At 58.3% G+C, this 24,808-nt stretch overlaps 1 protein-coding gene across 4 annotated transcripts in view; it reads left to right on the forward strand.

Annotated features, from left to right (window-relative positions):
- Unc13a (unc-13 homolog A) overlaps positions 1-24,808 on the forward strand; it is a 51,764-nt gene that overhangs the window by 21,163 nt on the left and 5,793 nt on the right. Inside the window, exons 13-41 of one of the 4 annotated variants that reach the window (XM_076870422.2) lie at positions 908-986; positions 1,137-1,142; positions 1,556-1,627; positions 1,881-2,100; positions 3,228-3,455; positions 4,248-4,389; positions 4,514-4,683; positions 5,849-5,964; positions 7,068-7,231; positions 7,595-7,745; positions 8,060-8,128; positions 8,393-8,482; positions 9,474-9,608; positions 11,027-11,160; positions 12,602-12,687; positions 12,862-12,988; positions 14,102-14,198; positions 14,510-14,653; positions 15,482-15,565; positions 16,136-16,213; positions 16,415-16,503; positions 16,909-17,061; positions 17,874-17,997; positions 18,918-18,923; positions 20,511-20,549; positions 21,645-21,674; positions 22,961-23,017; positions 23,375-23,455; positions 24,084-24,231. In XM_076870422.2, coding sequence (XP_076726537.1) covers positions 908-986; positions 1,137-1,142; positions 1,556-1,627; positions 1,881-2,100; positions 3,228-3,455; positions 4,248-4,389; positions 4,514-4,683; positions 5,849-5,964; positions 7,068-7,231; positions 7,595-7,745; positions 8,060-8,128; positions 8,393-8,482; positions 9,474-9,608; positions 11,027-11,160; positions 12,602-12,687; positions 12,862-12,988; positions 14,102-14,198; positions 14,510-14,653; positions 15,482-15,565; positions 16,136-16,213; positions 16,415-16,503; positions 16,909-17,061; positions 17,874-17,997; positions 18,918-18,923; positions 20,511-20,549; positions 21,645-21,674; positions 22,961-23,017; positions 23,375-23,455; positions 24,084-24,231 — 3,119 coding nt within the window. The remainder of the gene's footprint in view (positions 1-907; positions 987-1,136; positions 1,143-1,555; positions 1,628-1,880; positions 2,101-3,227; positions 3,456-4,247; positions 4,390-4,513; positions 4,684-5,848; positions 5,965-7,067; positions 7,232-7,594; positions 7,746-8,059; positions 8,129-8,392; positions 8,483-9,473; positions 9,609-11,026; positions 11,161-12,601; positions 12,688-12,861; positions 12,989-14,101; positions 14,199-14,509; positions 14,654-15,481; positions 15,566-16,135; positions 16,214-16,414; positions 16,504-16,908; positions 17,062-17,873; positions 17,998-18,917; positions 18,924-20,510; positions 20,550-21,644; positions 21,675-22,960; positions 23,018-23,374; positions 23,456-24,083; positions 24,232-24,808) is intronic. The other 3 variants (XM_076870431.2, XM_076870440.2, XM_076870449.2) reach the window with 3 other exon arrangements.

The following is a 24,808-nucleotide window of genomic DNA, read 5'->3' on the forward strand; positions in this document are numbered from 1 at the left end:
TAAGAAGAGTTCTGAGAAATCACTACCACATCTGCCACTGCAGCCATTTTTGGCAGCTGAGGCAAAACTGTGAAAAGGCAATAATAGCGCAAACAATTCCTGTTCCCGCTTCCGTCATCTTGGGACTCACTCCTTAGATAGATTTTAAAAATGCACACATATTTCCATTGTTGAGTATATATTTTAGTATAGCATTGAGACTTGCTTTAATTCAGTTTCTCATTTAATGCGGACAACTGCATCATCGCCCCATTTCCCAGCTGTGGAAGTTGAATCTTCATTTCCTAGAGCTGCTGTAATAAATTATCACAAACTCAGTGGCTTAAAACAATGGAAATTTATTCTCTCACGGCTCTGGAGGCCCGAAGTCTTAAATCAAGGTATTGATGGGGCCATATGTCCCGTGAAATCTGTATAGGGACAGTCTCTCTCTCTCTCTCTCTCTCTCTCTCTCTCTCTCTCTCTCTCTCTCTCTCCTCTTCTGATTTCTGGTGTTTGTTCCAAATCATGAGCCCCTTGGTCTGTGAATGCATCGCTCTGACACCCATCCACGTTGTCTCATGACTGTCTTTCAATAAGGACACCAGTCATGTTGGATTAAGGGCCTCCTACTCCACCAAGACCTCATTTTAACTAATCACATCCGCAGTAACCCTATTTCCAAGTAAGGTCACATCTTGGGGTTGGGGTGGAGGTCAGTGGGGCTGGGGGTGTGGCCCTAGGTTCCATTCCCAGCACCACAAAAAGAATAAAAAATAAATAAAGTCACATCCTCAACTATTGGGGGTCAGGGCTTTAGCATATCTTTCTGTGGGACACAGCTGAACCCCTGCACAGGCTTCAGGTGATATCTGCATGAGGGCTGGTGACACATGGGCCTTCCTTCATGTCCTTGTGTGTCTTACAGCCCTGGGGGCGGCCTCATCATCATTGACAGCATGCCGGACATCCGCAAGAGGAAGCCCATCCCACTTGTGAGCGATCTGGTAAGGCCTGTGCCTTTCACTCCCGGGCAGATGTGAGCATGTGCAACCTGTACAACTACTCACGGTGGTCTTGGGGCAGGGGCCTGGCTAGGCATTTTCTGTGACTAATGTAATCTGATTTCTATCCCACGTGCTTCGTGGACACTTCAGGCCATGGTGAGTGATGGTGAATTTGGCCCCCCGGGGTCTCCTCTCCAAATCCACCTACATGGGGGATCTTCCATCTTTCCCCTAATCGTGGGTTCTGGGGGAACCTTGATTCCCACCTCTGACTTCCCACCTTTCACCTACTTTGGTTCACGGAGTGGCTGATGGTTTTGCTCTGTGGCTGGTGATCACAGCCAAGTGTGACCCCCAAGCCTATCTGTGGTGGGAGGTTGCGAGTCAGAGGTGCAGGGCTGCTCACCTCCCAGGGTAGCTCCTGACTCAGCCTCTGTCACTTCTTATTCTCTGCTGGGTCTGCTGTCGCTGCTGTCTGTGACCTGTTTCCAATTGGTTGTGGTGACTCGCATCTGTGGCTGGTGGCTCAATCTGTGGCTGTGACTCCCTTTGTGACTTTCCTGCCCCAGTCTCTGGTCCAGTCCAGAAAAGCTGGCATCACCTCGGCCTTGGCCTCGAGCACGTTGAACAACGAAGAGCTGGTGTGTGGGGCACCACCCCTCCCTGAGTTAGGGGTGAACTGGGGGGCGGGGGAGCTCCAGGAAGTGTCCAAGCCTCTCATGTCCTCCAGGAAGAGAAGGGGTGTGACACAGATGAGCAACGTGGGGAAGGGAGGGACTGGGACTTTACAGCCCTCAGCATGGGGGACTTTACAGCTCTCTGCACACAAGACGGGCAGTGCCCCCCAGGTTAGGGCTGGCGGGGGCCCATGTTGCTTTCCCTCCATCCCCGCAGAAAAACCACGTTTACAAGAAGACCCTGCAAGCCTTAATCTACCCCATCTCCTGCACGACGCCACACAACTTTGAAGTGTGGACGGCCACCACGCCCACCTACTGCTATGAGTGCGAGGGACTGCTGTGGGGCATCGCGCGGCAGGGCATGCGCTGCACCGAGTGCGGCGTCAAGTGCCATGAGAAGTGCCAGGACCTGCTTAACGCCGACTGCCTGCAGCGTGAGTTCGGGTCTGCACTCTCGGAGTGCCCGGTGCTGGGGCGCCTCTGGGCGGGGCGGCGGGCGGGGCCAGACCAGGGGCGGAGCTCCGGGAAGAGGGCGGAGTGGGCTGCTGAAGAGGAGGGGCGCCTCTGGGCGGGGCGGCGGGCGGGGCCAGACCAGGGGCGGAGCTCCGGGAAGAGGGCGGAATGGGCTGCTGAAGAGGAGGGGCGCTTCTGGGTGGGGACATGGCTAGGAGCTGCGCCCCTCGAAGTGGGAGGGATAAGACCAGCGGGACAGGAGGATTAGGAGGTTGAGTTAGGGGATCGAGGGCGGGGACAAGAGCTGTGAGGGGTCAAAGAGGGGTGGGGTGGAGCAAGGGGCGGAGTTAATGGAAAGAGGTGTTTTCCTTGGAGAAAAATAAGCCTCGTGTTTGGGTCCGTGGGGCGAAGGGAGGGATCCCAGGGAGCAACCTGCTCAGAGTGGGAGAGACTGCGGAGGAAGAGGCTTGGAAGGGGGCGGAGACGCGGGGGGGGTGACTGGGGAGGACTGGGGAGGACTGGGCAGAAGTGTCTAAGAGGGGCTGCGCCTCAGGTGGCGAGGATGTGCTCAGTTCAGGATTGGGGAGCAGCTGGCTGGGACAGGGGTGACGACTCACAAGAAGCTGGGCCGAGATGGCGTGGGGCTCAGGGAAAAGGATTCGGAGAGGGCCAGACACCAAGGACACCTGGTTCAGAGAGGGGAGAGGACTCCACGTGAGGGAAGGACACACAGCGGGCAGGGACTCTGAGTGCAGGGACTCTGAATGGGCGGGGACTCCAAGTGGGTGGGGACTCAAAATGGGCGTGGTTCCATGGCGAGGAGGAGGAGGAGGAGGAGGAGGAGGAGGAGTATGTCTCCTGGGAGGCGTGGCCTAAGGAGGGGTGAGGACGAGGGGCGGAGCTCAGAGCCAGAGGACCTCAAGGTGAAATGCCTGTGTAGGGGCATTCAGAGACTCGGAGCAGGTAGGAAGCTAACTTCTAAAGGTGACTTCTGAGTCCCCATGGCATAAAATGCCAGTGGTCCCAGCCAAGGGAGCTCTTCGGGTGGGACTGCTGGCTCCTCTGGGTGGAACACACTGGGGAAAGTGACAGCCATGGACGTCCGCAGGGGCCGCGGAGAAGAGCTCCAAGCACGGGGCGGAGGACAGGACACAGAACATCATCATGGTGCTCAAAGACCGCATGAAGATCCGGGAGCGCAACAAGCCCGAGATCTTCGAGCTCATCCAGGAAATCTTCGCTGTGACCAAGACCGCGCACACGCAGCAGATGAAGGCGGTCAAGCAGAGCGTGCTGGACGGCACGTCCAAGTGGTCGGCCAAGATCAGCATCACTGGTGAGGCGCAGGGCGTGGCACGGCCCCTCCTTTTCAGCCGCTGGGCTCTACCCCACGCCCAGGACCCTCTGCTTTGCTGCATTGTACTTGGGTGTGTCCCTGTCTTTTCCAAGTTCTTGCGTGTGTTCTCCATCTGCTCAAGCTCAATGAACGAGACCCTCAAGAAAGTTGAGGGCACGTGGTTCAGAGACCCAGGGGAAGGCTGGGGAGTGCGACATCAAAGAAAGGATCCCTGCAGGTGATGCCAATGAGCAGGCAATACTGTGACAACTTTAGGGCTCAGATCCTTGGAGGACCTTAGGGGACAATGTTTAGTGTATGTCTCTGAGTGGTCCCACCCAGGGCAAGGGCCCTGGGATGTTTATCCACACCCAACCGCATTTGAACTTGAGAAGGAGAATTTCAGGGCAAGTAGGTGTTCCAGGATTTGACCCCAGGAGATCCAGGTGGGAGACTGGGACTTGAGTCTAGGGTGGAGCCTGCAGGGGGCGCAAGTGAGCAGATGATTTCCTGTGCAGCTGGGACTCAGTCCTCCTGGGGACCTCAGGGAGACAGCACAGAATGTGCATGTGGCTGAGAGCAGTCCTACCCATGGGCGAGGTGGCTGGGTACTTTGCCATCCTACATGGGCCAAGGGTACCATCTGTGTTAAATCTCTGGCGAGCCCAGTGTGCCCTGCTGTTGTGCTAAGGTCAGGTCAAAATGTCCCCGATGAACAGCCTGGAGCATGAGGAGCACCTGTTCTTGGTGTGCCTGACCCTGGTCTCCATATCTGTCCTCTGTGTCTTCTAGTGGTCTGTGCCCAAGGCTTGCAGGCGAAGGACAAGACGGGATCCAGTGACCCTTATGTCACAGTCCAGGTCGGGAAGACCAAGAAACGGACAAAAACCATCTATGGGAACCTCAACCCCGTGTGGGAAGAGAATTTCCACTTGTAAGCGCCTGGCTGGGTCCCCAGCCCCACCTAGAGCTCACTTCTGGGGTAGCTAGAGAGGGTCCCAAGACCCAGCACGTGCCAGCTGCCTGATCCCTGTCCCTGCCTCCTCCTCCCTGTGCAGTGAATGTCACAACTCCTCTGACCGCATCAAGGTCCGCGTCTGGGATGAGGACGATGACATCAAATCCCGCGTGAAGCAGAGGTTCAAGAGGGAGTCCGATGACTTCCTGGGGCAGACTATCATCGAGGTTCGGACGCTCAGCGGCGAGATGGACGTGTGGTACAATCTGGGTGAGTGAGGCAGGGACAGTCCCCAGGTAACCAGACAGAGCAGGGAGCCCAGCGGAGTGGGGAGCTGGGGTCTCAGAAGGAGTTTGGTTGAGAAAGTTCATCTGGTGGGGAAGGCAGGGTCCATGTGCCCAACTTGGTAGGGGCAGGACACACCAAGGTTGAGAAGGTGAGCAGAGCCCAGGAACTTCTTAATTTGCTATAGGAAGACAAGAAGGGGAAGGACAGAATCTCCAGAGCCCAGTCTCACGGGGGAGGCAGGAAGCAAGGCCTGGGAATCCAGTCTGAGGGGAGAGATGCAGACCCAGAGACCCAATCTGAGAAGAAAGATGGAGCTTTGAGAATCTAGTCTAAGGAGGGGGCTATGCTTTGGGAATCCCAATCTGAGCGGAGCCCCACAAAACCTAGACCCCTGTCTAAAAAGATGCGTAGAATCTGGGGAGCTCCATCTGAGGGAGGAGGAGTGTGCGTGAGTATAGTCTGAGGGTGTAGGAAGAGCACAATCTGGGAGGGATGAGCAGAGATCACAAGCATCATTCATGGCTTAGGAGACATCCAGGTATCTCGTTCCGACTGTGGAGGCAGAAAGTGAGACCTGGAGACCCTGGACTGAGGAGAGAGGCCTGAACCCATGCATCCTGCCTGGGAAAGATGACCAGTTGCTGGGTAGAGCGTCTGAAGGGAGCTGGGTCCTGAGACTTCAGTTTGGGGATGCTGCTAGTCTAAGGAGAGAGACTCAGACTCAAGAGCTTAATCCTGCTAGGCGCTTTGGTGCTCACCTGGAATCCCAGTGGCACGGGAGGCTGAGGCAGGAGAGTCTCAAGTTCAAAGCCAGCCTCAGCAAAAGTGAGGCACTTAGCAACTCAGTGAAACCCTGTCTCTCAATAAAATGCAAAATAGGGATGGGGATGGGGCTCAGTGGCCGAGTGCCTCTTAGTTCAATCCCTGGCATGCCCCACCCCAAAAAAAGAACTTAATCTTAGTGAAGAATCGAGGTCTAGGACCCTGTGTGAAGGCAGAGGCAGGGTCTAAGGAACTCTAGTCTGAGGGAGGAGACAGAAGCCCAGGGAGACCCCCCGGCCTGGAAGGACAAGAGAATGGTGCAGACATAAAGGAGCCCAGGGTTGTGCTCAGAGGTCTGGGATCACCAGCCCCTTTTGCCCTGCAGATAAGAGAACAGACAAATCTGCCGTGTCTGGCGCCATCCGGCTACACATCAGCGTAGAGATCAAGGGTGAGGAGAAGGTGGCCCCCTACCATGTCCAGTACACCTGTCTGCACGAGGTGAGCCCCGCTGAGTCACCGTCAAAGCTGCTGAGAATTCTGTGCTGGGACCTCCCTGCTGCCCGCCCCTTGCCATTACTGCCGGCCACTTCCGCCCTGTCCTCTGGAACTATGCACACCCTGCCCCCGTCCCTCTCAGACAGTCCCTGTGCCATCCCCTCTACCTGAGGGCCTCCTCTCCACCCCTCAAGGTCGGACTCCAGGGCCCCCTCCTCTGGGAAGCCCTCCTTGACTTCCAGGCCAACTCCCCCAGCTCAGCTCCATGGACTATATACTTAGGACTCATTTTTTTTTTTTTAATGAATGCTGATAAATGAATGAGCGATTGATGGATGAGTGAGTGTTAAGATAGTAAACGGACAGGCGGAGATATGGTAAGGGAATGAGTGAGCTGAATAGATGGATAAGAGCAGAGGGGCGGAGCCAGGAGCCTGGTGAGTCACTCCAAGTAGAGGTGACTGGGTGGAAACATGGATGATGGCGGATGAGTTGACAGGTGCTGTTGGCCGATGTCGTTGGGTGTGGGAGGCTGGATGAACCCTTGGCTGGAGAGAGCATGCTGGGGGAGATGGCAGGGCTGGGGGTGTGGCGCTGACTTATTGGAAAGACGCGCAGCTAGGTTTTGGCAGGTGGAGGAGAGAACATGGGTGGTGAGCGGAGGTCAGGACGGACAGATTGGATAGATGGGTTAAGTTGTGGACAGGTTATGGGATGGATGGGTGGATACCTGGTTGAATTATAAAAGGAAGGATGAGGGACTTGGGGACAGTGGGATGGATGGGCGAGACGGTGGATGGAGAGGCGGGTGCATAGATGGGTGGGTGGGTGAATCGACCGTTGGATAGATGGTGGATGGCAGCTAGATGCGTGGCAGAGCCGTGGGTGGACGTGGATGGGCAGTGCCTGTGTGGCTGGGTTACTGGAAGGCTGGGTGAAACGTGGAGGGGCCGGGCGAATGGCTGGGTGAGTGGATGGGTGAACGGGCAGCTCAGTAAAGGAAGGCACGCGCAGGCGGGCAGGCGACATGCCGCCCAGGCCAGGGAGCTCGGGCCCCTGCTGCCCCTCGCGCCCTCCATCATGACCCCGGCTCCCCGTGGCCGCAGAACCTGTTCCACTTCGTGACGGATGTGCAGAACAACGGGGTGGTGAAGATCCCCGACGCCAAGGGGGACGACGCCTGGAAGGTGTACTACGACGAGACGGCGCAGGAGATCGTGGACGAGTTCGCCATGCGCTACGGCGTCGAGTCCATCTACCAAGCCATGACGTGAGGCCGCAGCCCGGGACGGGGCGTGCGGAAAGCGGGAGGGGCCCCGAGTGGACGCTGGCGGATGTGGGCTGCTGGGGAGGTCTTAGGAGGAGGCTCCAGAGAGGGAGTGGGCGTGGCGGGTGTGCAGTTCCCGGGGAGGCCAGTAGGACTGGGAGGGACTGGGTTAGAAGCCGTGGTGCCACCCAGAAGTCTGGAAAGGTGGGGGCAGGAGGCACAGAGAAATGGGAACAGAAGGGGCAGAAGGATGGGAGCTGGTCTGGGGGACCAGGGGGTGCCATTTGCTGGTGCCCCTTGGAGGCACCTTGGGGGGCCTCCGTCCATCTTGGCCCCGGGCCCAGTGCCTCCCACTCCTCTCGCCAGCCACTTTGCCTGCCTCTCCTCCAAGTACATGTGCCCCGGGGTGCCCGCCGTCATGAGCACCCTGCTCGCCAACATCAACGCCTACTATGCGCACACCACCGCCTCCACCAACGTGTCCGCCTCCGACCGCTTCGCCGCCTCCAACTTCGGGGTCAGTCCCAGGGCTGGGTGCGGAAGGGTGAGGGGGAGCCCAGCACATTGCTGCCAGGTCTTGCTTGACTCCTGGTTTCCCAACCTGGACCTGACTTGCTGTTTGACTTTGCACCAGTCACTCTCCTTCTCTGAGCCTCAGCTTGGTCCTCTGTAGAATGATGTAGAAGGAAAATAGATGTGATGAGGGTTCTGCTCATGGGGGCTGGGGTGTGGACAGCCAACCCCCAGCCAGTGTGGCAGCCACTGTCAGTGACTTCTCTAGACCACTAAGGCCGGCCTCCATCAATCCTCCATCCTCCTCTGCCTCCTCAGAAAGAGCGCTTTGTGAAACTGCTAGATCAGCTGCACAACTCCCTGAGGATAGACCTCTCCATGTACCGGGTGAGAAGCGCACGTGTCATACCCCTGTGTGTGCCTAGAGGGGACGGCTACTGAGAGGCTTGTGCACAGAGGAGCCTCCTAACACATGGGATGGACACGTGTGTGCCCCCCCGGGGGCAGTACTGCCCAGTGGCTTGGGGCAGCCAGGCAGACCCTGTCACCCTCCAGCCCGCCTCTTGAAACTTGGAAGCTCCTGTACCCCACATGCCCTGACTCCCGCCCCCCAGCCTGCTTCCTAGCCCGCCTCTCCTCTCGCTCCAACAGAATAACTTCCCGGCCAGCAGCCCCGAGCGACTCCAGGACCTCAAGTCCACTGTGGACCTCCTCACCAGCATCACCTTCTTCCGGATGAAGGTAGGAGAGGGGACCTGAGCCCCTGGAGTGCCACGGGGAGGGTCCTGCAGGACTCTGACTCCCATCTAACTGTGGCCTCATGTCCTCGGTCTCCCCTCCCAGTCCCCACCTGCCTCTGCTGACCGCCACTCTACTCCGACCTCCTACGAGGTCACGTTCTAGATCTGCATGTGGTGAGGCCGTGGCGGTGGGTCTTCCTGTGTCTGGATCCTTTCACCTAACGTGGTGGCCTCCAGCTGCATCTGTGTGGCTGCAGGGGCCAGGATTTCGTTCTTTTTTTGTGGCCAAATGGTATTCCGCTAGGTGCATACACCGCCCCATTTCCCCCACCCACCCCTCGGTTGATGGCCACTCGAGTTGTTTCCACTCCATGGCTCTTGTGAGTGGTGTTCAGTGAGCCCAGGGCGCAAGTGTCTCTTCTACATACTGATTTCGTTTCCTCTGGATGCATACCCAGGAGGGAGGCTGCTGGGTCATATGATAGTTCTGTGTTTAATTAAAAAACAATTTTTTTTTGGTACCGGGGATTGAACCCAGGGACGCTTAACACTGAGCCACACCCTCAGCCCTATTTTGTAATTTATTTAGAGACAGGGGCTCACTGGGTTGCTTAGCGCCTCAGTTCTGCTGAGGCTGGCTTTGAACTTGCGATCCTCCTGCCTCAGCCTCCTTCCGAGCTGCTGACATTGTAGGCGTGCACCACCGCACCCGGCTGGCGATCTTTAACTTTCTGAGGAACCTCCTATGCTTACATGGTGGCTTCATAGTGGGACTGACATTCCCAGTGTGCGGGTCCCCTTTTCTCCACGACCTCCCCAGCTCCCTTTGGTCCTGGCAATGGTGGCCGTTCTGAAGGGTGCGTGGTCTCTCCTTGTGGTTTGACCCTCTGCCTCACACCGCTGCCTCACTTCCTTGAACCCAGAATGATCGTGAGGACTTCCTGGGTGCCCCTGCCCAGCTGTGCCCACCCCTGCCCGCGTCCTCCTTTCAGGTACAAGAGCTGCAGAGCCCGCCCCGCGCCAGCCAGGTGGTGAAGGACTGCGTGAAGGCCTGCCTCAACTCCACCTACGAGTACATCTTCAACAACTGCCACGAGCTCTACAGCCGCGAGTACCAGACGGACCCGGTGAGGAGCCCGCGGCAGAGGGCAGCAGGGACACCAGCCCGGCCTGGCCCCCAGCCCGGCCCTGCCCCTTCTCGAGGGACTCAGCCGTTCTGAGCCTCTGTGTCGTCTTTTTGGGGAGCTCTGAGCCCCCATCTCAGGATTGGGGGAGAGATTTGATAAGAGAAGCTTCAGATCTAGTCCAGTTAAGTGCTGAGCCTTGGGCATACAGTAGGCGCTCAGGGAATTTTCTTGCTGAGTTGAGTTTGGCACAAAATGGTGAGCCTGGGAGAAGATCATCACTCGAGACAAGTTGAGTTGAATTTCTTGAATAGAAAATTTATTTTTAGGGCTGGGGCCGTGGCTCATGTGAGGCCCTGGGTTCGACCCTCAGCACCACATAAAGATAAATAAACAAGATAAAGGCATTGTGTCCATCTACAACTAAAGTTTTTTAAAAAAAAAAAATCATTTTTAACCATTTGAACTCAACTGATTTGAGATCATTCAACAAACACTTGTCTGTGCATACAATGTCCCGGGATTGCGGATGAGGCTTGAGGGAGTGGATATTCTAGAAGGAGGAAAAGTTGTTCAAGTTGGAAATTGACCACCAGGTAATTAGCACTGAGATGGGGGAGTTGGGGGACGGTGGGAGCCAGGGTGTCCCCTAGCCTGGCTTCTGTTAGGACGTGACAGCCTAGCTGAGATCATCCCTGGACCCCGCTGTGTCCCCCCACACTCGATTGCTTTGGGTGACATCGGTCACTCGGGATCCGCTCCGTTTCCACAGGTGTCCTCCACGGGGTTGAGTCGGGGTGAGCTGGGCTGTGGGCCAGGTGCAGCTGCTCTCAGTGAAGTCGGTTAACGGGATCTTGTCCGTGGAGGGGGCTCGTTTCTGAAGCTCTGCTGGGCCGAGAAGAGTGGGTGCCCTGCAGGGACGTGGGTTGGGAGGCCTGCGGTTGCCTGAGTGGGTTCGGCTGAGTCGGAGCCTGTGTATTTGCAGTCTGTTGACGTTGCTCTTGGACATCAGATTGAATCCCCGACTTCACCCGAGTTTCCTTCAACCCAGTGAAGTTCCATTCCCCTCCATTCAGTGCGGTTGGGCCGAGTTCGGTTCCGTGGAACGGGCTCTGGGGCTGACTTCTGTCCCGCCGGCGGCTTCCCGATCCGCCTGCTCTGCAGGTCTTGGGCGCATTCAGTGAAACTGTGTCCATGCAGGTCTCTGAGTGGAGTCTGAGAGTCCTGAGCTGGCAGGGCCCTGGGGACATGAGCAACTCTGTGGGGCCAGTTTTCATGAGGCCGGGTCCTTTCCAGGCAGGCTGTGCCCGAGCCCGTCACCTTCCACAGGGCCTCGCCTCCCACACCTCTGCCCCCTGTCACACACTGACTGGGCACCGACCCTGGAGCCCTCGGACCCATGTCACCACTGTCCCTTCCAGGCCAAGAAGGGGGAGGTTCCCCCCGAGGAGCAGGGGCCCAGCATCAAGAACCTGGACTTCTGGTCCAAGCTGATCACCCTCATAGTGTCCATCATCGAGGAGGACAAGAACTCCTACACCCCCTGCCTCAACCAGTGAGTCGCCCGTGGGTTCCTCCCCGGGGCGGTTGTGAGTGTGCGACACACAGCTTTGTGTCTAGTGTGTAAAGGGGACGGTGTCTCATTACAAATAGGCTGTGGGTGGAGGGGCACGGGTGTGGCTTTGCCCATGTGAAGTCAGGTACATAATATGTGTGCAGTAGATAATATGCATTTTCTAAGTGCTGATTTGCATGAACAACTGTGTCCATACGTGTGTAATTTTGTACGTGTGTATAAATTCACAAATAACCATAGAGAGTGTTGTTCAAATATTTACTAAAGGTTAGATGCTCTACGGAATGTCTTGCATTTAAGTTGTTTCCAATCTGAAGTGTGTGTGTGTATAGGAGTTGTTTGCGTATAGTGGTGGTCAGTGGGTTGAATTGTGTCTACGTGTGTAATTGTGGAATACATTTAAATACACAATATTATCCAATATAAATATTGTGTATTGTGTAATATAAATATTGTATGATCTTGTATAGTGGTGTGCATGTGGGTGCAGGTCTGTTGGGGATCTATGTATCTGTGAAATACTCATCCGGGTTAACTCCGTATTGTGTTTTATTTCTCCTGAGGTGAGTGCAAAAGGGGCCCCTTAATTTGGGGTGCTCACAGCTCCTGGTGACTTAGATATGGAATTAAGATAATGGATTTAGCTGAATGGAGCACAGTGGATGTATGGGTGGATAGACAGAGAAGGATGGATGGACGGGTAAATGGATAGGCAGGTGGGTGAGTGGGCGGGCGGATGGTGAGTGAGTGGTAGGTGAAGGAATGGGTGGGCTGGATATGTGAATGGGTGGTTGGATGGATGATGGATGATGGAAAGATGGTTGGATGGAAAGATGGATGGATGGATGATGCATGGAAAGGTGAATGGTGGATGATGGATGGATGGAAAGATGGATGGATGATGGATGAAAAGATGAGTAGATGATGGATGGATGTATGATGGATGAAAAGATGGTTGGATGGATGGATGGATGGATGGAAAGATAGATAGATGATGGAAGGATGGATGATGGGGGATGGATGGATGGATGGGTAGAGATAGGAATGGAGGGAAGGGTGGGCAGATGAGTAGTCGGCCGGGTGGGTGCCCGTAGATGTGAGGATGCGTGGTGAGTGAATGAGCAGATGGAGGGACAGATGGAGAGGTGATGGACAGTTGGGTGCACAGATGGCCAGGTGGGTGGACAGGCAATATTTGGGCCAGTGAGTGAATGAGTGGACGGAGGGACGCAGGGAAGAGTGGGTGGGCAGAGGCTGAGGTTGATCCAGGCCTTAGCGCAGCTGCTCGGCTACCCAGTGTCCATGGGGGGCTTGAATGCAGACCCCTGCCCGCCCGCACGGCCACCTGGACAGGGAAGGGGAGCAGCCCGTGCCCTCTGGCTTCGGTCGCCTGGAGGTCATGCTTCCGTGACTTTGCCAGGTTCCCCCAAGAGCTGAATGTGGGGAAGATCAGCGCCGAGGTGATGTGGAACCTGTTCGCCCAGGACATGAAGTACGCCATGGACGGTGAGTCCCACCTGCCCCGGCCGCGCCGCTGCCTGAACAGGACCCAAGCATCCCCTCCAAGGCTGCGAGTGCCTGGACTCTGCCTGCGTCGGACGCCAGTCGTCACCTGTCTGCTGAGGCAGAGGGGAGGGTGGCAGATCCTCCCGGCTGAGCGGTCCCCTCTGTCCCCATCAGAACATGACAAGCACCGCCTGTGCAAGAGCGCCGACTACATGAACCTGCACTTCAAGGTCAAGTGGCTCTACAACGAGTACGTGGCAGAGCTTCCCGCCTTCAAGGACCGCGTGCCCGAGTACCCCGCGTAAGTCCTCCGCCCGAGCCTGGCCAGAGCCAGGACTGCGCCGCAGCCAGGGGACCCGGAGCAGAGGGCAGACCCGCTAAGGGACGCCTGGGCGTCAGGGCACAGTGGGGCTCACGCCCCATCTCCTTGACTCCCGGCCACTGGATTGTGGACCCCCATAGCCCAGAACATCGGTCGTCAGAGAGGCCGAGGACGCACAGCGCTGTCCCTTGTGCCTTTTCTCACCTAATCCTCCTGGTGATTCCATGAGGTGACACGAGGGCGTTACCGTCCCCACTTTCTGGATGAGGAAATAGAGGTTAAAAGATGCCGGTGACTTGGTCCATTGAGGTCAGCGATGGACCCAGGAGGCGAACTTAGGGTGTCTGACGCCTGTGCTGTGTGGGGGACAGGGATGGTGGCCACCGATTCCTCAGGGCCTACTGAGTGCCGCACTGGTCACTGCTCACAGCAGCCCCGGGGGACAGTCTGCTGTGCAGTCATCCCCCAGCGGCCACTGGGAGTGGTTCCAGGACACCAAGTCTGAGGTGCTAGGTCCCTTCTACTAAATGGTGCCTGTCTGCACACTACTGTATTGTGTTTAATTTATTAACTAATTTATTTTTGGTACCAGGGATTGAACTCAGGGGCACCCGACCACTGAGCCCCATCCCAGCCCTATTTTGTATCAGGGTCTCACTGAGTTGCTTGGCGCCTTGCCATTGCTGAGGCTGGCTTTGAACCCACGTTCCTCCTGCCCCAACCTCCCAAGCCGCTGGGAGGACAGGCGTGGGCCACCGCACCCGGCTCTGCACACTATTTTTGAACCCCAGTGGGTTGAATCCATGATGCAGAATGCGGACCGTGTAGGGAACAGGACTCAGAGGGTAAAGGAGGTCCATCTGAGCCAGGGCTCCTGAAGTCTGGGCCTTCCTCTGATGGCTGTGGCTTGGTCCATTTCATGGGCAAAGTCCCTGAGCCCAGTGGGGGAGGGGAGCAAGGGCCACCCGAGGCCACACAGTGAGTCCAGGGGGAGTGCGACCGGCCCGACACCCACCCCCCAGTACTGGATGGCAACGGCAGAGCAGGGCCGGGGAGGGGAGCGCTGGGCCCCACCACAGCCCTCCATCGCAGGTGGTTTGAGCCGTTTGTCATTCAGTGGCTGGATGAGAACGAGGAGGTGTCCCGGGACTTCCTGCATGGCGCCCTGGAGCGGGACAAGAAGGATGGGGTAAGGGGGTCGGCGCGTGACCACGCTGCCCGTTTGCCCATAGTGACCTCGTTCCCTCGGGGTATCCACTGGGGTCCACCTGGGGCATCCGTTGCCCTTGAGGTGAGCGCAGTCTGCCGCGGGTGTCCACCATCAGACCTGACCTCTCCACCCACCCCGGGACCTCTGTGACCAACTTTAGAGGTGGCAGTCTGTCACCCGGGTACTCCGTGCCTCCCCTCCAGGGGGTCAGTGTGCGCTGTCCCCCTGGAGGCCAGGAGGGCGTCTCGGGGCCTGCCCTGCTCTGACCGTCCCCTCCTGCCCCCCCGCAGTTCCAGCAGACCTCGGAGCACGCGCTCTTCTCCTGCTCCGTGGTGGACGTCTTCTCCCAGCTCAACCAGAGCTTCGAGATCATCAAGAAGCTCGAGTGCCCGGACCCCCAGATCGTGGGCCACTACATGAGGCGCTTTGCCAAGGTGTGGGGTGGGCACTGGGGGGCAGCGTGGCTCAGGGCGGGTTGGGCTCGCTCAGGGTGTGTGGGGGGGTGCCGTGGAGGTGGAGCCATGTGATCGGATTCGGGGTTTAGGTCAGAGCTTGGGTCTGTTGGGACTTGGGGTTGGAGAGTGGATGGAGCCGGGGTTGGCGATGCCCTTGTGCTGGGGCTGGGGACGGTGCTTGAGGCTGGGGGTCCTTCTGGATTGGGTTTTGAGTCGGCATTGAGGTTGGAGCGGAGGCTGTGGTCCCTGTGAGTTAGAAAGGGTTCCCGGTGAGTTTGGTCTTGTTGCATTGGAGTTCAAGTTTGGATTGTCATGAGGCTAGGTTGACCTTGGTGGGGATTTCAGGTCAGACTGGGATTCAATTCGGGATCAGGTCATGATTGAGTCTAGGTTAATATGGTGGTTGGTCTCTTTAGAGAGAGAGAGAGAAGAGCAGGGCACAGTGGCTCACACCAGTGATCCCACTAACTGGGGAGCTAAGGCAGGAGGATTGCAAGTTCAAAGCCAGCCTCAGCAACTCAGGGAGACCCGATCCTAAGTAAAATACAAAAAGGCCTGGGGATGTGGTTCAGGGGTGAAGTGCCCCGGGTTCCATCCCCAGCACCAAAAATTGAAAGAAAAAAAAAACAAACCTGGGTCTTCATCTGGACGACGGTATTTTGATGGTCATCCTGGGGGAGATCCACCCAGCCCAGAGGACCCTCATAGATGCCGTGGAGTGGAAGTTCATCCATGATCTCACTAGTGGCCTTGCTGGGACTGGTGACCAGCCCCTGCCCTGCTCTCACCCACCCCGTGTCCCCCCAGACCATCAGCAACGTGCTTCTCCAGTACGCGGACATCATCTCCAAGGACTTCGCCTCCTACTGCTCCAAGGAGAAGGAGAAAGTGGTGACCTGCGGGCGCCCCGTCCTGTCCCCTGCCCACTCCCACCCAGCGTCCCCAGGGCCCCACCCTCCCCGCGCCCTGACGCCTGGATATCTGTGTGTCCAGCCCGTGTGGCCTCACTGTCCCCGCAGGATGCGAGGTGTTGTGTGTGCTGATTGGTGTGTGTCTGGGCACAGGTCCCCTGGGCGCCATGTCTGTGCCTTCTCTGGCTGAGTGATGGGTGTGGGGTGAGTGTGTCTCTGGTCCTGGGGGTCTAACTGGGGTGGAGACTGGCGCCTTCAGTGTCGTTGTCTGGGTGTTGAGTGGTGGGTGTGAGTGCAGAGCTCTGGGTCCACATGGGACCCCCACCCTCTTCTGGACCCACCCTGCCCAGCCCAGCTCCTGGGGGCAAAATCACTTCAATCCTCACCCCGCCCCAGCCCCTGAGGCGAGCTCCCGGTGATCCCGGGAACCTGAGCCCACCTGACCTGCAGCCTGGGGTCCCCAGCCCCAGCCCCTGAGCCCATGCTGCTGTCCCTGGGGGGGGGGGGTGGGCAGCGCCGAGGCCTGACCCCGCCGCCCGCCTGCCCGCAGCCCTGCATCCTCATGAACAACACCCAGCAGCTCCGCGTCCAGCTGGAAAAGATGTTCGAAGCCATGGGAGGGAAGGAGGTGCGGTGTCCCCTGGGTCCCTGCAGCGCATCCCCTGGGTCTTGGGCTGGGTTTTAGCCCCACTTCCCCTTCAGACCCAAGCCAGCGGCTTCACCGGGTCTCCCGTCCTCTGCCACCCCTCGGGCTCCCTCTCCCTGCTGAGATGAGAAGTCCAGGTGTTAGCTGCTCCGTCCTCTGACCTGCTGTCCCTTCCGCTCCCAGCTGGACGCCGAGGCCAGTGACATCCTGAAGGAGCTCCAGGTGAAACTCAACAATGTCTTGGATGAGCTCAGCCGGGTGTTCGCCACCAGGTGGGCATCTGCAGGGCCCGGACATCGGGGAGGGAGCCTGGGCCATCTGGAGACTCAGCAGACGCAGAGGAAGAGACCAGGCTCAGCGCCAGATGATGCCGAGTTCAAGTCCTGGCTCCAGTGCTTACTAGCTGTGTGTCCTGGGGAGAATCACCCAACCTTTCTGAGCCCTAGCCTATTCATGGGTCAAGTGGGGATGATGATAGACAGGACCTGAGCAGGACTTTTAAAAATGAAATGAACAACACGGATCAATGCCCCGCGGTTCTGCTTGTCCCCACCTTGCCAGCTGAGGGTGGCCTTGCCCCTGGTGTGGCGTTAGACCACCACACAGGTTGGCATGGCCGCCCCACCCTCTGGGAGGCCAGGGGAGTGGGGTCTGAGCCCTCCCCGCTCTGTCCCCAGCTTTCAGCCACACATCGAAGAATGCGTCAAACAGATGGGTGACATCCTCAGCCAGGTGAAGGGCACGGGCAACGTGCCCGCCAGCGCCTGCAGCAGTGTGGCCCAGGACGCCGACAACGTGCTGCAGCCCATCATGGACCTGCTGGACAGCAAGTGAGCCGACAGGGGCTGGGACGGACCAGGGAGGCCGGTGCGGGCCAGGGAGCCAGGCGGCTCAGGAGGGCTTGCTGGGAGCGGGGGGTTGTGTGAAAGAGTGTGTCAGTGGAGGGTAGATAGTTGGCAGGACTGGTGAGTGAGTATCTGTACTGAAGAATGGGTGGTGGCTGGGTGGATGAAGGGCTCCAGGGCTGGGCAGCCAGACGATGAATGATTTGAAGGAAAAGCTTCAAAAGTTAAAAAGGATGGTGGGCGGACAGATGGATGGAAGGACAGATGGGTGGAAGATAGGAGGAAGGAAAGGAATGGACGCGGAGGAGGGAGGGGGAAGGAGACGGAAGAGAACGAGAGAAGGCTGGGCGGGGTCTGGTGGCTGTCGGGGTAGGGTAGGTCGGGGTGGGTCATGTGGACTGTCCCTCTCTGTCCTTGACGCCCCCCCTCTGCTGGTTTTCCTCCCAAGTCCGCCCTCCTCGGGCCACGCCCTCCCCCTGGCGGCCCACGCCCCCTCCCAGCCCTGGTCTGCAAGCTCCTGGGCCGGCTCACCCCACCACGAGGTTGCTAGGACGGGAATGTCAGGGCGGGTCCCTCTAGGGCCCTCCATGGCTCCCTCTGCCCCATCCCCAGATAGGTGGGAGCCTCCTCCCCAGGCCTCAAAGCCACTTCCAGTGCGGCTCCCGCTGACCTTCCCAGCACCAGGGTTCTGCACGCGCCCCACACAGGCCTCAGGGCACCTGGGGGCTGCATGTGCCGAGTGCCCCCTACTGTGCGGCGCTGGGGGAGCCCCTCTCAGACCCGCCCTCCGCCCCCAGCCTGACTCTCTTTGCCAAAATCTGTGAGAAGACGGTGCTGAAGCGGGTGCTGAAGGAGCTGTGGAAGCTGGTCATGAACACCATGGAGAAGACCATCGTCCTCCCGCCGCTCACCGACCAGACGGTGAGGCCCGCGGGGGACCCCGGGCCACCGGGCCAGCCCCCTTGTGGGGGCCTAGACAGCTTTGGTGCCTTGAGGCTGGGGGACCAGGACAAGGGTATGGAGGCTCAGAGAGGTCATCTAAGGCTCAAGGGCCAGCCGAGGGTGGTAGAGGCCACCAGAGGTCAGACAGGTCAGACATGGGTCAAGGTCATCAAAAGGTCTAAGAGGTCACTCAGGAATCAGTTGGGATTACTTCAAGGTCAAAGAGGTCAAACAGACTCAAGGGATTTCAAAGGACCATTCAAAGATCAGAGGTCACCCAGAAAAGAAAGGTCAGCTTGGGGCTGACCACATCTGTAGATCAGCAGTGTTCAGGTCTCCAAAAGGGTTTTGGGGTCAGTCAAGAGACAGACTCAGGCCAGAGGTCACAGAGAGCATCCAAGGTCAGAGATGGCCCAAGCAGAGGCCAGTGGCCATCCAGAGACCAGGCTGTGCATCTGGGTCTTTCAGAGATGGGAGAAGAGACCAGAGTCCCCAGGGATCGGGCTGCCCAGGAGAGTGGAGGCAGGTGCCCAGACCCCTGGGAGGCACACATCCCTCCTGGAGGCTCGGAGGCTCGGAGGCTCGGAGGCTCAGAGGCTCGCAGGCTCAGAGGCTCACAGACAGAAACTTGCAGGCGGCAGTGACACACTGAGGGCACAGCCCAGAGTGCAGAGCGGGAGGACACTCCTGGGTGGATGGGGGAGCTCAGGGAGGGGTTGGGGGCCACAGAGAAGCAGCGGTGGGTGGAGGCCGAGGCTCCCCAGCCTCCCCTCTCCGTGGGCAGGGCGGGTCAGGGGCCTGCCCCTCCGTGCCGTCTCCGCCCCCTCCTTGGCCTTCCCTGGACACTCACGGTGCCTTATTCCCCCTCCCTACCGCCCCGTCCCCAACACGGCTGACAGATGATCGTAAGTAGAGGCCCGTCTGTCCGTCTGTCTGTCCGTCCGCTCTGTGTCTGGACTCGGCCCACCGCGTGGCTGCACCCCCACCCCACCCAGCGCCCCCTCCCCACCCACCAGCCCTCACCCACCGACCCACCTCCTGCCTAGATGTGCCTGTGTCTGTCTGGGGCGGGGCATGGGGAGGGGAGGGGCCGGGAGGGCGGGAGGCCACACCCACCTCCCCGCCCCGTTAGAAGTCCAGAGGAGGCGCCTGCCAGCTCCTATACCCGTGCCCCAGCCCCTTCATATTGGCCCTTGCCCTCTAGTTGGATGCGACCCTTATTCCCTTGCCCAGATACCACCAGGATCCCGGATCTCCCTCCAGAGCTAGAAAGAGGGTCAAAGTCAAGGGGGCCCCTCTGACCTCCCCTTTGGGCCTTGAACTGTTAGCCGCACCCCAGAAGGCAGGCTTTCGCCCCATGGCTCTCGACTCAGCTTCTCAGGGCAGGCTCCAACCTCTGACCCCCCAAGTGCCCGCGCCAGGCTCTGTTCCTCTGTCCACTGGCGTCCCCACCTGCCCCACGCCTGCTGTGCACAGATGCTCAGGTGGAGGCCCAGGTGGGAGGCTGCAGGGGGGCTTTGGTGTCTGGTAGACTTGGGGTCAAATCCTAGCCCGGCCACTCTCTCTCTTCGTGATCTTGGGAAATCACTTCACCTTCTAAGCTCCATTTCTTTGTCTGAAAAATGGGGTGACTGCAGCGGCTCTCGGGGTTCAGTCCCTGAGTGCTCCCCAGGGCCTGGCCTGGGGGCAGCAGGCTTGCTAAGTCAGGGCTGCCCCTGTCAGTGGTACGTCACCCCTTTGTGGGCAAGCAAACCTTCACCTGCTCGTCTCTCTTCTTCGCGGGAGCATCTGGCGTTTCTGGCTGGCGGCCGTGTGCCAATCCTAAATAATGCCCTTGTCCATGGATAAAGGAATTCGTGTTTATTGGTGACTCCATATAGGCCAGGCCTGGTCACAACAGCTGTTTCTGATGGCCTTCGTGACAACCCTTTAAGTGAAGTGGATGTTGTTATTCCCATTTTGTAGATGAGGAAAGCTGAGGGTTTAGCCCAGAGTGCAGAGTGGGAGGACATTCTGGGGTGGATGGAGGAGCTCAGGGAGGGGTTGGGGGCCACAGAGAAGCAGCGGTGGGTGGAGGCCGAGGCTCCCCGGTGAAGGAAACCATAGAGTGAACACATGCCAGAGTCAAGATTCAAATTCAGGTCTGGCTGGGATGGAGCCTATTTGCTTTTCTGATGCTCCAAGAACCCAGAGCCTCATATGTACACTAAATGTAAATGGACCCTATTTGGCATTGACTTCTCTCTAGTTCGTTCTCTCTCTCTCTCTCTCTCTCTCTCTCTCTCTCTCTCTCTCTCTCCTTCCTCTCTCCTGTGTCTCTGACTCATATCTTTGAGAGTCGGCCATGAAGGCCAGCACACACAGTCCCTATGCACTCGTTGCTGGCCACCTGTGCAGTGTGGGCCCCCATCCCCACAGTACACCTGTGACTGTCCTGGGCCCCATGCTGCAGGACATGCCAGGTTGATCACCCTGTGACATTGTTTCTGCAGGGCACCCTCTTGAGAAAACATGGCAAGGGATTAGAAAAGGTAATGAGGGACTCCTCTTGCTGAGGTCCCCAGCCGTGGTGTTTGGGCGTGAGTGTGCCTGGCCTATCTGTGTGTGTGTGGGCAGGAAGCTCAGTTGGGGGTCATGGGTAGAAGGCAGGTGTTGTAACAGAGTCCCACAAAGTCGGAAGTCAGAGAGGAATGAGGAATGTGAGTGTGTGAGCAAAATTGTATACAGACCACTCCTGCCCTCGCGCAGCAACACCCCGCGGGCTCCTCCTTGTCCTGGGTGCCACTGACACTCTGTGGTCTCTCTAGAGGCCAAAATTGGATCACTGCCCTGGACTGGGACCTGTGTTGGTTTTTCTGCAAATTCTTTTGTTCTAATGGGTGTTTGCTGTAGGGAGATGGGAGCTGTGGCAGCACGTGAGCAGTTGCCTTGTTGTGCACTTGCACAGATGACGCCATCCCTGTGCACACACATGTGGGGTCTCGGCTTTGTGAACAAGATTGTAAGCCTTCCACGTCCACCTAGCCAGCCCTCTGAGGGGCACCTTTGAGGTTCCAGGCACTGCATACATGTATGTGCACCCACAAGGGTGTGAGTGTGTGTAGGTCTGTGTGTGTGATTGTGTAGGTGGTGAGGTTGCACACGTGTATTCAGCATGGGAGTTCTGCATGTGTGTTTCTGTGTTGATCTGCGTGTGTGCGTAAGTGTGCACACGTGAATGCCTGGGTGTGTGTCTCTGTTGAATGTACCTGCAGCACCCAATAGTATGTCCCGGGTCGTCAGGTGCTGGGGAGGCTCAGGGAGTGGGGGAGGAGAGACCCGGAGCCCTCTCTCCCTCCCACCCCCCCAGTCCCCTGCCAGGCACGCTGGCTGTCGGGTGGGATCAGGCACCTGTCCCCAGGGGATGGGCTTATGCCAGCTCACTGAGCACCCCCAGGATGTCAAAGGGTCTGGCTCTAAGCCCTCACTCCGGGACAGGGACAGTGCCTAGCTGGGGAGGGGACCCAGTGTTAGGTTCAGGACCCGGGAGGGAGCTCAAGGGCTGGGCTTCCAGGGGACAGGGCAGTCCCATGAATGGCCTGCCAGCAGCCACCAGAACTCTGACCTCCGCCTGGTTCTCTCCGCAGGGCAGGGTGAAACTGCCAAGCCACTCAGACGTAAGAGGCCCCTCACTGTCTGTCTGGCTCCCCTCCCCACGCCCTCCACCTCTGTGGTCCGTGCCGTCTGGGGCCGTCTGTGACCCTGTCTGTTGGTTTCTTCTTCCTTTGTCTGTCTGGCTTGCTCTTGGGGGGCAGGTGGGGGGCAGTGGGCAGGGCCGAGGGTGCCAGGAGGGCCCCGGGTCCCTGCCGGACTCTAGGTGGGTGCCGCAGGGAAGCGCTCAGACAGCGGGGCGCCTGGGGGACGGCCTGGCATCAACCTCCAGCTGGGGTGTGGCCCAGGGGTGGAGCACTGGCTGAGGGTGCTCAGGCCCTGGTCCCCTCCCCAGTCCCCCCCCCCCAGCACCACAGGAAAGAAGAAAAACCAACCCCACCTGTGAATGGGTCCTCTCCCACCAAGCCCACCCAGGACCCCACTGCTCCTCAGCCCTGCCCCCTACCCCCATTAGCCAGTGAAGGAAACCAGGCCCAGAGAGGCTGGAGGACATGGCTGAGGTCCCCTGGCACAGTGACGGAGGAGGTTGGACACCTGGCTTCCAGGCTGGGATCTGGTCTCAGCTTTGCCCGTGACTGAGATGAAGCAATGATTATAGTGAACACTGAGCAAAGACGCAAAGCCACAGAATGGGTGTTGTTTCTGTCATTTGCAAGGGAACACTGAGGCTGAGAGAGGTTAAGTAACTTGCCCAGGGCCACACAGCAGAGCTGGGATTTGAACCCAGGCCCATCTGACTTGGCAGAGCCATAGCCGTGTTGCCATCTTATTTTGTCTGTTTTGGGGGAGCAGAGGGGGTAGGGGAGGACCCTTCATTTTAAAGGTCAGACTAACAGCCCTCAGCATTACAGAGTGAATCCCCCACAGAGGGGATGGCTATGGGGGCCAGGTTTATCAGGGCCATTTCCTGAAGCCCAGCACTGCCCACGGCTTTCCCAAGGCTCCCTAACTCTAGAGCTCACACCCACAGTGTTCCCGTCTGGGGTTCCCCCTACCCACTGTCCCCCACAGCCCAATCCTTGCCTGTTTCTCTTCTGTGTCCCACAATCCCGGGGCCATGGTGGAGGTGCAGTGGTGGGTAGTGTTCCCATAGGATTGGGACTTCCAGGGTCAAGGTCGTGACCTTCTCCTTGGCACTTTGGGGTGGGTGGCTCCAGACCCCTATCTCTGGGACATGGCCATTGCCCTTCCCAGAAACCAAGATGGTGTCCAGGGCTGGGTGTCGTCTGGGTGGATGGGGAGTGGGTTGGGGGACCCCTCCTCACCCAGCTGTGTCTGTTGTTACTTGCAGGGGACCCAGATGATCTTCAATGCCGCTAAGGAGCTCGGTCAGCTGTCCAAACTCAAGGTGAGTTGAGAGGTGGGAGCAGAAGAGGCAGGAGATCGTGGGATGGTGACATGCTTTGCAGGCTCAAGGGACAGAAAACTTACTCAGTTTTCTGACTTAAACGCGATTTATTTGCTTCATTGTGTTGGGAAGATGTGCATGGTTCAGCTTCAGGTACAGTTTGATCAAGAAGGCAAATAATTTTGCCTACAAATAGGCATGGAGCACCTACTGAGTGCTAGTCGCTTGCTGGGCACTGGGATTGAGGAAAATGACTCACAGTCCAACTCCCCAGTGTTTAGCAAGGGGGAGACCTATAGGTAGATCCTGAAGTTTGGATCTGCCCTGCCCACCTGGCCCATCTCCCCATCCATCTAGGACCACATGGTACGAGAAGAAGCCAAGAGCTTGACTCCGAAGCAATGTGCAGTTGTTGAACTAGCCCTGGACACCATCAAGGTGAGAGTCCTGTCCGGGTGGGTAGGCAGAGTGCATGGCTGGTGTGGACGTGACCTCGGCTCACCTTGGACCCTCGTGGATTCATTCAGTTTCTAAACACTCTGGGTTCCTTCTCCGGTGCTAAAACTAGACCGACTGAGGCCAGGACTTTGAGGGGCCCAGGTGAGAGGACATGCTGGACAGACACCCTCAACCTGGCGAGGTCAGGAATGGGAGGGAGGCAGGATGGGGGCAGCCCAAGGAGGGAGTAACCAGGGCTTTTGGAGGGGACCTGGGGAGATGGGTCTGCAGAATGCACAGAGGTTCGGATTTAGCAAATGGGCAGGGGGCAGAGAGGGCCTTTCCCCCAGTGAGTACGGGAGGTCTGAAGTCCCCATGGTGGGCAAGATCTAGGGAAGGCCTTGGAGGGGAGGCCCGGAGAGGTCTGGATGGGTGTAGTTCTGAGGGTGCTGGGAGCCGTGGAAGGTTTGGGGGGCCGGTGGGGGAGTAGCAGGGGGTCGTCCAAATGCTGGATGTGGAGGAGGGGGAGGGGACAGTGGGAGTGCCTAGTCTCATGGCTGCGCAGGGCTTCCCCCTCAACCCCCACCCCACCACACCCCCGCCTCACCTCCCTCATTGTCCCCCACAGCAATACTTCCACGCCGGTGGAGTGGGCCTCAAAAAGACCTTCTTGGAGAAGAGTCCCGACCTGCAGTCACTGCGCTATGCCCTGTCCCTCTACACGCAGGCCACCGACCTGCTCATCAAGACTTTCGTGCAAACCCAGGGAGCGCAAGGTGAGGGCGGACGGAGGGTCGCCACCACGCCCCCTGCCGGCATAGGCAGCCCCGCCCCCGTTTTGCGCAGCAGCCACTGGCCCCGCCCCTTATGACACCATGAGCTTGGGTCGAATTGACAGTGAAGTTCCACTGTCCCTAAGTCAAGAAGTGATCTACAGCATCTGGGGGTGGGGCCCCGACCTCAAGGACCAGAGAGCGATGGCATCAACTTAGAGGTGGAACCCAGGGCAGCGGAGGGCTCTGAAGTGATTGTCATCTGGTAGGATCTATGATGTCCCAGGACCATTGAGAGGTTGACAGCTACTGGGACGCCTGCGTCCATCAGGGAATGGTTGACAGCTCCAGGGGCGGGTAACTGGAGAGTGATTGACAGCTCGTTATGGGCGGGACCTTGGAGGTCCTAGAGGCAAGGAATGATTGGCAGCCCCGTAGACCTCTGACGTCATGGGCCCAGACCGCGATGACAGTCCCCAGGGGCGGGGTCTCCATAACGTCTGGGGGCTGTGGAATGACTACTCCAGGACCGGAAGGACCCCGCCTGGGAGCGGGGAGCACGGAGGAGGCCCCATTTCTC

The sequence above is a fragment of the Callospermophilus lateralis genome, chromosome 1, assembly GCF_048772815.1.
Source record: "Callospermophilus lateralis isolate mCalLat2 chromosome 1, mCalLat2.hap1, whole genome shotgun sequence".
NCBI lineage: Eukaryota > Metazoa > Chordata > Mammalia > Rodentia > Sciuridae > Callospermophilus > Callospermophilus lateralis.